The sequence below is a fragment of the Geotrypetes seraphini genome, chromosome 7, assembly GCF_902459505.1.
Source record: "Geotrypetes seraphini chromosome 7, aGeoSer1.1, whole genome shotgun sequence".
Taxonomy (NCBI): Eukaryota; Metazoa; Chordata; class Amphibia; order Gymnophiona; family Dermophiidae; genus Geotrypetes; species Geotrypetes seraphini.
The window spans coordinates 3441870-3456062 of NC_047090.1; the positions used below are offsets into that span (position 1 = coordinate 3441870).

The following is a 14193-nucleotide window of genomic DNA, read 5'->3' on the forward strand; positions in this document are numbered from 1 at the left end:
TCTGCATACCAAGTTTCGTTCAAATCGGTCAAGCCGTTTTTGAATTACTGTGAGAATGGCAGCTTTTTACATTTTTTCCATTGACATGAATGGGTGAAATCTGATTATCTGTTTGTAGCTCCGCCCACGTGTGCAGGTGGGATGCGAGACCCCCAGAACATATCACCCCAGGTAGTGAGGGATCTGCATACCAAGTTTCGTTCAAATCGGTCAAGCCTCAAACCTGAAGAAAAGACATTGAAACATGGACATGTCGGTAGAGGCACTCCCTTAATGATTATTTTGATAAAGCTAAGTATTACTTTGATATTGAAAAGTAAAAAAAATATATATAAACTGAAAAAAATATATAAATTTAATAAATATTAAAAAAAATAAGATCGATCCAGTGATGATTGGGGTTTGTACTTTTTTACATAATCTAAAGTCACTTTTTGGAGCCCACTGAGGATCAAAAAAATACTTATATATATATACTGTATATGGAAAATTTAAATACTGGATGTTGATATTATAATTTAGTTCATGTATCACTAATTCAGCATTATGGTTTTATAGTATTTATTTGAGGTTTGTCAGTTTTTGTTGTTAGTTATTTATGATTTTGAGAATTACCATTATTTTTTAGATGTATATTGTACCCCTGAGGCTGGTTTTTATAGCCGAAACACGAGCCATGTCAAGTCTGCAAGATAGACATGTTCCAACATACCGGCTCAACACAAAATAGATCATTTCCATCTATTTTATTCAACACATTATACAGATTGTTGTGTGTTGTTTTTTTTTTAAACTATTGTAAACCGCATAGAACTTTACGGCCTTGCAATATATAAACTGATTGTTATTATTATTATTAATTGTATTCAATAAATTTGATATTATCCCTGGTTGATATATACAGTTCCTTCCCCACTTTTTCACTGTTGTTAAACTAGTACAAACATTTATCATGCATGAAGGTCTAAGTCCCCATTTTACAAAGGCTGAGAGATGCATGCTGTGGAAATCAAAGGAGGTATGGCCTAGGTGTGGCTTTGATGGGATGAGAGTATGGCAAGATCATAGATATTTAGGTCCATATTCTATAAACAGTGTCTTAGTTAGGCCCTACCAGCACCTAATTTAAGCAGCAAATACAAAAATGCAGGCACCTAGAGGCGCCTAGATCGCATTTATGGGACACTTTGAATACCTAAGATCGAAGTAGGTGTGGCTAACACTAGAAATGATCTTAGGGGTCCTTAGGCACCTCTATAGACACATTTCACATCAAACAAAGATGCCATAAATGTAGGTCTCAAAAACCCTGGCCTCCATTTCTGGCACCTATGTCTGAGGTAGCCGTGATTGCACAAATGGCACCATTGTGGGACTGGCACACAATCAACAGCCATTTTTTAGGTGGCTTCTAATACCGGGGCCGTTTGTTGAATCCAGCTGTAGGACCATATAACTTGAAGGCACCACTTAGTGTGGTTGTCAATCAACTGCTGGATGTAATTTATAGAATCATACCTAAAAACGTCTGAGCGGACTAAGGCGTCGCTAGGCATCCTAGTGATAAGCACTGGTATATATGCCAGGTTTTACATGTCTTCATTTACCTGCACCTACCATGCCTAAGTCAACATGCCTATTCTCTGCCCCTAACTTTGTCTACTTTTCAAGTAGGTGTCATTAGGCATCGCTAGGCACATGCAACCTTAACACCAGCTTTTCAAAGCCATAGTAGAAGGGTTTTTTTTACCATAGGTTTGCAAAGTAAGTGATCTGACGCTCATGGAATTCCTATGAGCATTAGAGCATTTACCTCACCGGCCCATCGTAGAATCCTCTACCGGGGCTTTGTAAAAGTAGCAGTAAGTGTTTTTTAAATTTGTTTTTGATTGGTATTAATGGTTATGTCGATTACTACACCATTTAAACAAATTAAATTCAATTTAGAAGCGCAGAATTAAGTTAGGTGTCATTAAGCCTCTTTAGTGTAGGTGCCTAGTGGCGCCTAACCCAGACACCTTTCACAGAATCAGGCCCTTGCAGCCTAATTTTATATAGGGTGCTAAAAATTGCATGCGAAAATTTGGGCTTTTGTACCCAATTTCCACATGCAATTTAACTGAATAAAAAGTCAATTAGCATCAATTAATGCCAATTATTGGTGCTAATTGGCAATAATTAAAATTTATTAGTACATTTTTGGGTGTTGGAATTCACACATAAAATTTACTCCTAGATCCATAAAGGGGCTGGGACCATGGGATGGGCATGGGTGGATCAGATGCATTCCTGGAATTTATGCACAGTTTTATAATATAAGGGAGATCAGTACATAATTTTGGTGTGATAAATCCTCACATCTAAAAGTTGGCACTGATCCTAGTGCTAAATGCTACTCTATATATGGCATCCAAACCTGAGCGCTCTTTATAGAATAGCACTTAGGGGGGGAATTCATCAAAGGGTGCTAAGTGCATTAGTGCACACTAATGCTTTAGAGGATGCTAACCTGATTGCACATGCTAACTGCTAAAAATGCCTATAGGAATATAATGTGCGGCATTAGTGGTTAGTGCACACTAACACACTTAGGCCTGGATTTTGTATAGGACGCCCGGGAGGGGAGTCATATACAGAGAGACGAGAGACTCATCGTACGAGAGACCCTTGATCTCGGGGCTCAAGGGTCTCTCATACGATGAGAGACTGAACAAATTGCAGCTCTACACTCTTGAGGAACGTAGGAAGAGGGGAGACATGATCGAAACATTTAAGTACCTCACGGGACGTGTCGAAGTGGAAGATGATATTTTCTTTCTCAAGGGACCCTCGGCCACAAGAGGGCACCCGCTCAAACTCAGGGGCGGAAAATTTCATGGCGACACCAGAAAGTATTTCTTCACAGAGAGAGTGGTTGATCATTGGAACAAGCTTCCAGTGCAGGTGATCGAGGCAGACAGCGTGCCAGACTTTAAGAATAAATGGGATACCCATGTGGGATCCCTACGAGGGTCAAGATAAGGAAATTGGGTCATTAGGGCATAGACAGGGGGTGGGTAAGCAGAGTGGGCAGACTTGATGGGCTGTAGCCCTTTTCTGCCGTCATCTTCTATGTTTCTATGTTTCTAATCAGGCCTACACTAACCCTGATTACAGGGTTACAGATTCTGGTTACAGAACCACATTAAAGTAGACGCGGCCTCTTGGACATCTCAATTCTGACTTCTTCATCCTTCCTAAGACAGGCCTGAGCATTTGAATTGCTACTCAACAGCTGTCATATTCATGTAAGACGCTTGGGCCTGGGGTGGTGGCTCTTTCCCCCCCCCCCCCCGCCATCATCGCACCCTCCCATCCCCCCATACCTCTTTAAATCTTCGCCAGTGCTGGCTTTCCCTCTCATGTCACTTCCTTGCCCTGTGACCAGGAAGTGATTTCAAAGGGGAGCCAAGTCTGTGTGAGTAGCAGGCCAGAGAAGTTGCTCTCGCTGGTGAAGATTTAAAGAGGTACGAGGGGAATAGGAGGGTGCATGTGTGACATGGAGTGGGGTGCAGAGAGGTGCCAGACCCCAACAAAGGTGGTGGCTGGGATGGTCCACCTCTATGCTCCTCCTCTTACTATGCTACTGCCTGGGCCAATTGAAATTTGGAGAAGTACTTATGATGACACCCTTTTTCCTTGGCAGGTATTTGATTTTCAGTTGACAGAGGAAGACATGAAACAGATTGATGGCTTAGACAACAATCTTCACTACTGGAATGTTAAATTGTGAGTTGATGCATATTAACTATTCTTCTTAAAACAGAATGATTGATATTCAAAGGGACTTATCTAGAAAGGAACAGCTCCTGCCTGGATAAGCCACACTTACCAGGTTTATACCCAGTTTTTCAGACCCATTCAGCACTATCCAAGTAGTATCAAGGTGCTCCGGGGATGAAGCTAAGGTGGAGCCAAGAGTTACTTGGTTAACGGTGATGTTCAGTCCGCTATCTGGGTAAATATTCAGATAATGGTCTGAATATCACCGCACCTGGAAAAGTGCTAGTGGGTGCTGTATAAGTCAGATATTCAGTGCTGGTATCTGGGTGTGGCCCAGTGCTGAATATCAAGGGATGTACACTCAACATGTAATAAATGGTTCATGCTCAGAAGAGCTTACAATCTAATTAGGACAGACAGAACAAATGGGACAAATAGGGGTTGGGGAGTTTCTTGTAGCGAGAATGCTAGAGAATGACACGGTGACAAAATTCATCACCGTCCCCGTCCCCGCGGATAACCGCGGGAAATAATCCCATGTCATTTTCTAGTGTCTATTTCAACCTCGGTCCTTCTACACCAGCATTCTTCAAAGCAAAGCTTGCGGGTCAGTGGTTGGGGCCATTCATACTCTGATTCTTATGTGAGCCAAGGATAATGAAGCCATTGTGACATCACTGATGTGATTGGTTCTTAGGCACTGGTGGAATGAGGCATTATGACATCACAATCTCTGCTCTGGAATGTTGCTGCTCAATCTCAGCATTCTTCAAAGCAAAGCTTGCGGGTCAGTGGTTGTGCCCAATTATACTCCGATTCTTTCCTCTCTCCTTAAAGAATGACATGAAGATGGTTTCCCGCGGTTATCCGCGGGGACGGGAACGGTGATGAATTTTGTCACCGTGTCATTCTCTACTAGGTATCATACATTGAGTGTGAGTTAGACGTTGAAAGCAGCCTTGAAAAAGGGGGCTTTAGCTTGGATTTGAATCTGTTTCAGGCTTACGCCCACACTCCCCTCTTTCTTTTCATCCCCTTTCTCATTTCTCATGCCACCCTAAACTCTCCCCTTTGCACCTCTCTGTACCCCTTTTTGTCCTCATTTCTTCTCTCATCATTTATAAACCCAACCCCATCCGCATTCACCTTTTTGCACCCTTTGCCTCACATTCTCTTTCCCTTCTCCTTCCCTAAACTCCCCTCTCTCTGCTTCCCACATGATCAGACTAAAAAGAAATAGAAAAGGCTAAAATGTCACTCAAAACTTACAGCAAATCTATCATACAAGCACTAACTCCTCAAACAAAGAGGCAGTGGGTCTTACAACATTAATACATCTATTGGTAAAAACGAATAAACCAAATTAGCACAGATTACTACTGCACATGAGTAAAAGAGTGGCCTAGTGGTTAGAGCACTAGGCTGACAACCAGCAAAGCCTAGTCTAAAACCCGCTGCTGCTCCTTATGACCTTAGGCAAATCACTTAACCCTCTATTGCCTCGCATACAAACTAGAGAGTTGCGCGGGGATAGAAATCCCACCCGTCCTCAACCGTCCCCGCCAAAGTCCCACCCGTCCCCAACCATCCCCGCGAGAAATCCCTACGTCCCCACCCGTCCCCGCGAGGAATCCCCTCTGTCCCCACCATCCCTATAAACTTCAGAAATAGTTATTTCATTTAGGTATGCTACTGAATTAAAGGCTCTGGTAGAAACCCATTTACAAATAAGTAAAAATACTTTATTAATTTGGAAATATTAATTGGGAAGAATACATACTTTGTAAACGGGTTTCTACCAGAGCCTCTAATGTTTATAAATTTTTATCAACACAACTAATATACTACTTTATCCTAAAGCAAAAAAAAAAAAAGAAATATAATTTTTTTCCTACCTTTGTTACCTGGTTTCTGCTTTCCTCATGTTCTCATTCAATTCCTTCCATCCACTGTCTCTCTTCTCTGCGTCTTCCATTTGCTCTGTTACTGTGCCTCTCCCTTTCTCCCCCCTTCCAAATTGGTCTGGCACCCATCTTCTTCCCTCCGCTCCCCACATAGTCTGGCATCTCTGTCTTCTTCCCTGCCAGCATTTTCTCCCCACTCTCTCTTCCCCATTTCCTTTCAACGTCCTTCTCCTCCCCCATCTTCCCCATGTCCTGTCAGCGTCCTTCTCTCCCCTGTCTTCCCCATGTGCTTTCAGTGTCCTTCTCCTCCCTCTGTCTTCCCCATGTGCTTTCAGTGCCCTTCTTCCCCCTCTGTCTTCCCCATGTCCTTTCAGCGTCCTTCTCCCCCCCGCCTTCCCCATGTCCTTTCAGCGTCCTTCTCTCCCCCCCCCCCGCCTTCCCCATGTCTTTTTAGCGTCCTTCTCCACCCCTTTGTCTTCCCCATGTGCTTTCAGTGTCCTTCTCCCCCCATTTTCCCCATGTCCTTTCAGCGTCCTTCTCTCCCCTCTGTCTTCCCCATGTGCTTTCGGTGTCCCTCTCCCCCCTCTGTCTTCCCCATGTGCTTTCAGTGCCCTTCTCCCCCTCTGTCTTCCCCATTTCCTTTCAGCGTCCTTCTCCCCCTGTCTTCCCCATGTCCTTTCAGCGTCCTTCTCCCCCCCCCCCCGCCTTCCCCATGTCTTTTCAGCGTCCTTCTCTACCCCTTTGTCTTCCCCATGTGCTTTCAGCGTCCTTCTCCACCCCTTTGTCTTCCCCAGTGCTTTCAGCGTCCTTCTCCCCCCTTAGTTTTACCTTAAGCGTCTTTTCCTCTCCACTCCACCTTTCCTCCCTTTCTCCCTTCCTGCCCCTTACCTTTGTGGTGCTTCCCCGCCCGACTGACAACAGAACAGGTCCGGTCCGACAAACCTCCCTGCCCTGTAACTTGTGGCTTTCTGGCTCTCTGTGCTTGCAATCTGCTGTTTTCAGCTTGCTGAAGGGCTCTGGTTTGCTGGGTCTGGAGCAGGTGTTGCCTCAGATACTGGTCCTGGATCTGTCTCCCCTCCTGTGGGAAAGCTACTCCCTTTTCTTTCACTACAGGGATCTGATTAGTCCTCCCTGCAGATGTGTTAGGGTAGCTTGCTCTCAGAGAACTTCTCACCTGGCTTAAACCAGTGTGAGCCGGTTTGGGTGTGGCCAGTATTCCATTCCCGCTCTTTCCTTTCTCTGGCCCTATGCCTGCTGGGAGCTGTAGTCTTTCCGTCTGTTTTCCCACAACTGGCTTCGGTAAAGCTAAACCAGCTCTGCCTGCTTTAGGCAGGGCTTTAGGAGGTTTCAGTGCTGGAAGGCTTGGCTTATAAGTATGCCTAGGGGCTGCTTTGAGACTCTCCTTAGTTTCAAGTTTCAAGTTTATTAAATAAATTTTTATATCGCTTATTCAAATTTCTAGGCGGTGTACAGTAAAAAATATATATATATATATATCTCTTAAAAGGAACAAAACAGTTAGAGTTAAAATATTATACAGAACCGTGTTAGGTTAGTAGACACATACAAAAACATATATACTAACTGCACACAATTAGGAAAGAAGGGTAGAACTACAATCTTTGAGAAAAAAGCACACTTAGGGGAAAAACAATAGGTGAGGGTAAAAGCTATCATTTGTTTTAGTCCTTAAAAGGACAGTTATCCAAAAGCATCTTGGAATAAGAATGTTTTTAGTTTTGCTTTATCGTGGATTCGATTCGTAAATGATTAGGCAGCGAATTCCAAAGAGAGAGTGCAGTGACAGCGAAGTTATTGGATCTCAACCTGTTAATTAGTTTTAATGATGGTACAACGAGGAGATTTAGTGGGATAATAGGGAATTAGGAATACTTTCAAGGGTTTTAACCTCATCTCCCTCTTCTGGCAAGGCTTCCTCGGGACAATGCACTCGAATATTACTGTTTATTTCGTAAAGGGGGCGTGTTTGATTGTTTTAGCCCAAGGCATTTGATTCTCTTGCTAAGGCACTACATTTTCCCCAAATTTTCTTGAATTTTGAAAGCTTATACAATAATGTCTTTTGCAGTGAAATTTCAATGAAATGAAAATATTTCTGCATTCTAGCAAATTAATTATGAAATTGCCATCTCATACATCCGTGGCTAGTAGATTCCTCCAAGAGATGTTAGGCCACAGATAACATTGTGTAAAGTTTTTGGAAGAAGAGTTGATCTAGAGTGAGATGAAAATGGCACTAGAAAAATCCCAAATCCAAGAGGATGATTTACGGTTCCTCAAGATCTTTGATTAGCTGCATTTACAGATGTTTTCCTTCAATGTCACAGCTCTAACAGACCTTAAATTATACTTTCTTTTTTTTTTTTTTTAAATCTTTATTGATTTTTAATCTTTGACAGTGCAATATAATTAATTGAACATAAACACTGTATAAAACGCACTATTAAATACACAATACTTAAAACAATCATTTTCTACCCCTCCTCTCAATTATTAATACAAAAAGACATATGTGATTATAATATTACAATTAAGTAATCTTAATAATCAAAATACATTTCCCTTCCCCCACCCCCTCTCCTAGATGTATAAGGAAATCTAATAAAAAGAAAGATACATGAGAATTATTGCGATGCAACAAATGGGCTCCATACTCTATTACATGTAACACTCCGCATTCATTCTCTCATACTTATAAGTGGTACAAACATTTGCCCACCAAAATGTGTAATTCATTCTGTCGTAACACTTCCAATTATGTGTAATCATTTAAGAACATAAGAAAAGCCTTCACCGGATCAGACCGAGGTCCATCCAGTCCGGTGATCCGCACACGCGGCGGCCCATTTAGGTACTCCTGATTGGAGACCCAGATATACCTTAGCCCTCAATATGATTTGCAAGAATAGCTATTCCTGTCATGATCAAAAAAAGACAACTTTTATATTTATCCAAAGAAGGCTTGACGTGTAAAAGCGTACCACAAATTATGGCTTCATATGTTAAGGGAATTGCTGATTCAAGAATAAGATTAATTTGTCCCAAAATTGACTTCCAGAAATTAAGTATCAATGGACAAAAATATAACAGATGATCCAAAGTCCCTATATCACTATGACAATGACTTAGAATTATCTCGTTTTTGTAAATGAACTGGGGTCCAAAAACTCCTAAAAATAACCAAGTTTGTCTCATAGATGCTGACGTTGTACATTTCAACCTCCAAGTCCAAATTCTAATTTCTAATTTCTTCTTTTGCAGATTTTCAGACCACCCTGATTATCCATTTCATGATGAATATTGAGGAAACATCTCCATGAAGTTTTGCAAGAGCTGCATATCTCTTGAATGCTATTGGAGTCGCACTTGGAGAATTGTTTTATCTATGGAACCCAGCCATTCACTGGATTTGTTGCTTATAGAAGGGAGGTTGTTTCAGGGCTCTTTTCTGTATAAATGGTAGTCAGGCAGATGCCAAAATTCAATGATCTTAAAGAATAACCAGACGAACTAAGCAATCATTTAAGCACTATAGATCAACAAAGGTCTATGATTTAATTCAGGAGTATAATGTAGAAAGCAGGGAAGGTCTGTTCCGACCTCTTCTTATCAGATAAGTTTTCCAAGGTATTATGTACCGCACAACTCATGTCATTTCATCTAGGACCCCTGAGGAAGGCTGAGTAATCGCCAAACACATGAGCATGTACCATCAGTGACACATTCTGTACCTAAATAAATCCTTGGTTGCTCTTATTTGGTTTTTAACTTGGTTTTTAAATCTGATCATTTGAATAAACAATATTTCTTGGACATCCAGAGACTTGTGTTCCACGTTGTGCTTTTCATTTCGATTTTGTTTGTGAAACACCGGCCCTTTGTCTTTGCTTGCGCATGTGTTTGCTCTTATCATAAAGAATGCCATATACGAGTGAAATTCTCATTCATTTCTTATCTAAAGTCAATAAGAGCTTCTCAATATAGTCAGGGCAGGTAATCAGTGCAGGGAACGCTCACTGAGCAACCGTCCCCTATGGGAGGTGCATTGGGAACAAATATTTGGATGTAATGAAATTTACGTAGGACTCTGAACTATTATTTATTTACTTCTCCAAAGATATGATCCGAAATCTTATCCTGCACCCTTATGTCAGTACAATACTGTTAAACAAAAGCACAGCCCATTCTTATGAAAATAAAGGCTTTTATTTACAGCACAGTTTAAACATAAACACAAGTGACTCAGAATTATCTATAATAATAAAATGCTAGCCGCACATGCGCACTTTCTCCGCGTGTTCCCTGAGATCTGATCTGTCGCGCTAGGCGAGAGTGCGCATGCGCGGAGTACGTCACCAGCCGACGATCTCCTCCACAAGCCCGCTCCCAGCAAGCCGATGATCGCCTCCACAAGCCGGGACTGGGGCACAAAGAGCGCCTCCTGTCCCCTCTCCCCCCGGGGCGAACCGAAAAACGGAACCGAGAGGAGTCCAACAACTTTCCGAACCGGCTCTTGCGATGACCCTGCCGCCCGGGACCCGAGTCCTTTGCCGCCCCACCCTTCCCTTCCCGCGGACCCGACTACGAACCTGACGATTCCAGCGTGTGCAGCAGTCTTCACACACTGCTTCGGGCCCTTCTACTGCCCTGATTTGCTCTGCCGCGTCTCTGATGATGTCATCAAGGACATGCCAGAGTAAATCAGGGCAGTAGAAGGACCCGAAGCAGCGTGTGAAGGCTGCTGCACACGCTGGAATTGCCAGATTCGTAGTCGGGACCGCTGGAAGGGAAAAGGGGGTTAGAGGAAACGCTAATGCTGCTGCACAGGGAAGTGGTGTGGGGGGGAGGGAAATGGTGGGGAAGGGAATGCTGCTTTGGACAGACAGACAAATAGAGGGAGGAAGGGAGACAGAAAGAAAAGAAGAAAGACACAGGGGCAGGGAGATACACAGAAAGACAGACAGACAAAGGGGGCCAGGGACAGAGATAGACAGAAAGAAAGACAGCGGGAGGAAGAGAGAGACGGAAATAAAGACATACAGACAGACATATATTCTAGCACCCGTTAATGTAACGGGCTAAAATACTATACTGTATATAGGGTTATTCAACTTAGGGAGACAAGAGACACATGTCCTTATCAGCTAAGTATTTAGAGAATTTCACCCTGACCTAAGCTATGAATAATAATAACAACTTTATTTTTGTATACCGCAATACCATAACAATTCTAAGTAGTTCACGATAAAGTGACTCAGAATTATATACACTTCTCTCTCCATATTCACGGGTTCGGCACTCGCGGTTTCACTTATTTGTGATTTTTTTGCAGGCTGGCTCCGTCCCCCCAAATTACATCATGATTAAAGTTCCTTTCCTTTTACTGTACTGTAAAAAAGTTTAACGTTTACCAACATTCACTCTGCTTCCATGCTTTCTCCCACAAAATCGAAGCTTCAAATCTTTCACCCCTGAAAATCGCTGCTTCCCAGCATCCATAGAGAGAAATGCTGCATGGTTAGCGTTCGCTAGAAAGCATAGCGCACCTTAGTAAAAGGAGCCCTAAGGTTCCTTATCTACAGCTCTGTCAAATTGTTTTATTAGGCCCAATTTGATGTGCATTTGTGGCATCAGCATCTTCTAGGGGTCCACCAATGGTTCCCATTTGACGCTGTTTGTCCCTACAGAGAACTTGGTCTGCTGTGGCCAGTCCTGCCTTTGGTAGTGACCTTTGTGTCCCTGCTGTCCCAAAGGCATAGATAGCAGAAAACCTTGGTAAAACCACCTTGGAGACCCATTAGGAATGCCGATGACCTCCTAACCATACTTATCATAATTCAAGGTGCCTAGAAAGGTCTTGATGCTGTTGTAATCCTCTTTGAGCCAGTGGAAGAGACGGGTACTTGCTCCCCTTATGGAGCAGCACAGCTTTGATGCTCCTGGATAAGCTGTCAATGAAGAAATGCCAATTTTTAGGGTTGCCTCAAACAGTCTGGTCACATTGTGGCAGAAACAGAGCCCATCTTGATGGGTGAAGAAGGCGGAAAAAGCTTGGCGATGCCTCCTATGATCTGTGGCTTGTACACTTTCATCCAATAAGTTCTACTGCTTGAACTTAGATGTCTAAAGCTTGGCTTTGGACTTGGTTTTAATATCATGTTTTAATATCATGTTTTAATATCATGTTTATTTACAAACTGTAACTCGCTTAGAAATAATTTAATTAAGCGATTAATCAAATATAAATAAAACTTGAAACTTGAAACTTGGTGAGACCAAGATCTCTGATCAAGTCATTGAGGTCTTTTTGGTTTGGATAGTATGGGTTTCTCTTATCAGCTGCATCACTGGTATTGTAAACTGGATCTACAATATATCCCTCACTCTCTGACTTGCTGCTCTCTACCCTACTGTGCCTTAGTAAAAGGGCCGCTAAGTTTACTCAGCTTGGAATCATTCTGGAATGTTCTGCAAAAAACATAAATTTCATAATATCAATATCCTGGTCACAAAAGCAAAGTATCTTCCTCATGTCAATAGTAGAGAGCTGCACGGGAACGGGGACGATGGGAATCCCGCGGGACCCGCGGGCATCCCGCGGGTTCCCCCTTCAGGTCACGGGGATCCCATGGGGATGCCCCCTATGGTCACGGGAATCCCATGGGGACGCCCCCTAGGTTCGCGGGGATCCATTTGGGACGCCTCTGAGGTTCGCGGGGTTCCTGTGGGGCTGGATGTACTAAGTCGCGCGGTTTTTCTCCCTACCTGCTCTGCTTGCAGCATAGAGCCGAACGGAAGTCTTCCTGACGTCAGCGCTGATGTCGGGAAGACTTCCGTTCGGCTCTGTACTGCAGGCAGGGTAGGTAAGGAGGAGTAGCCTCACGGCTCGAGTGGCTACCAAGGGAGGGGGGCGGTCCACCCCGCCCTGGGTGCTGCACAGCCGGCCAGGTCCCCTTACTTTTATGGCACTTCCCTGACCGACCGACAACAGCCCTGGTCCGACAAACCTCCCTGCCCTTAACCGCGAATCTAAATTACCTTCTTACAGCAGCTGTAAGAAGGAAATTTAGATTCGCGGTTAAGGACAGGGAGGTTTGTCAGGCCGGAGCTGTTGTCAGTCGGTCGGTCGGTTGGGGAAGCGCCACAAAAGTAAGGGGACCTGGCCGGCTGTGCTGCACCCGGGGCGAGAGAGAAGGAGGGGGGAGAAGGACGCTGAAAGCACTGGGGAAGACAAAGGGGTGGAGAAGAACGCTGAAAGGTCATGGGGAAGATGGGGGGGAAGGACACTGAAAGCATTTGTGGAAGACAGAAGGGGAGAAGGACGCTGACAGGACATGGGGAAGATGGGGGGGGGAGAAGGACGCTGAAAGGACATGGGGAAGACGGGGGGTGGAGAAGGACGCTGAAAGGACATGGGGAAGACGGGGGGGTGGAGAAGGACGCTGAAAGGCCATGGGGAAGACAGAGAGGGAGAAGGACGCTGAAAGGACATGGAGAAGACAGAGGGGGGAGAAGGACGCTGACAGGACATGGGGAAGATGGGGGGGGAGAAGGATGCTGAAAGGAAATGGGGAAGAGAGAGTGGGGAGAAGACGCTGGCAGGGAAGAAGATAGAGATGCCAGACTATGGGGGGAGCGGAGGGAAGAAGATGGGTGCCAGACCAATTTGGAAGGGGGGAGAAAGGGAGAGGCACAGTAACAGAGCAAATGGAAGACGCAGAAGGAAGAGAGACAGTGGATGGAAGGAACTGAATGAGAGCATGAGGAAAGCAGAAACCAGGCAACAAAGATAGGAAAAGAATTCTATTTCTTTTTTTTTTTTTTGCTTCAGGATAAAGTAGTATATTAGTTGTGTTGATAAAAATTTATAAACATTAGAGGCTCTGGTAGAAACCCATTTACAAAGTATGTATTCTTCCCAATTAATATTTCCCAATTAATAAAGTCTTTTTGCTTATTTGTAAATGGGTTTCTACCAGATCCTTTAATTCAGTAGCATAATTAAATGGCAAATGAAGTAACAAGAGAAGAAAAAACAACAAGTAAAAGAAAATGTGTGAAGAAAAGATTTCAATATGCTTTTACAGAGATTTGTTTGCCACAACGTTTCCATGTGGGAATAATGAATATGTAAAATTCTCTGGGGAAATGTTTAATTTAGGGCTCCTTTTACGAAGCCGCGTTAGCGGTTTAACGTGTGTAATAGCGTCAGCCGTGCTAGCCGTTACCGCCTCCTTTTGAGCAGGTGGTAGTTTTTCGGCTAGCACGGTGGTTAGCATCCGATAAAGCCGCTAACGCGGCATCATTAAAGCAGCCCTTAATATCCCAATGTTACAAGAATACCATCTACTGGATTTCAATTGTCCCCTGAGGCAGGCTTTTTAAGCTGAAACACGGACCGTGTCAGGTCTGTTACACAGATTGGTGTTGACATTTAAATTTCCCACACAGAAAATAAACTGTTTTATTTGTTGGAATAAATTTTAATTGTTTTATTTCTGGTTGA

The 14193-nt window shown here is 43.5% G+C and overlaps 1 protein-coding gene across 2 annotated transcripts in view; it reads left to right on the forward strand.

Annotated features, from left to right (window-relative positions):
- LOC117364122 (aldo-keto reductase family 1 member C3-like) overlaps positions 1-9508 on the forward strand; it is a 57425-nt gene extending 47917 nt beyond the window's left edge. For both annotated transcript variants that reach the window (XM_033952998.1, XM_033952997.1), the window contains 2 exons: positions 3686-3768; positions 8949-9508. In XM_033952998.1, the coding sequence (XP_033808889.1) occupies positions 3686-3768; positions 8949-8991 (126 nt within the window). In that variant the 3' untranslated portion in view covers positions 8992-9508. The remainder of the gene's footprint in view (positions 1-3685; positions 3769-8948) is intronic.
- The last annotated feature ends 4685 nt before the right edge of the window (positions 9509-14193 follow it).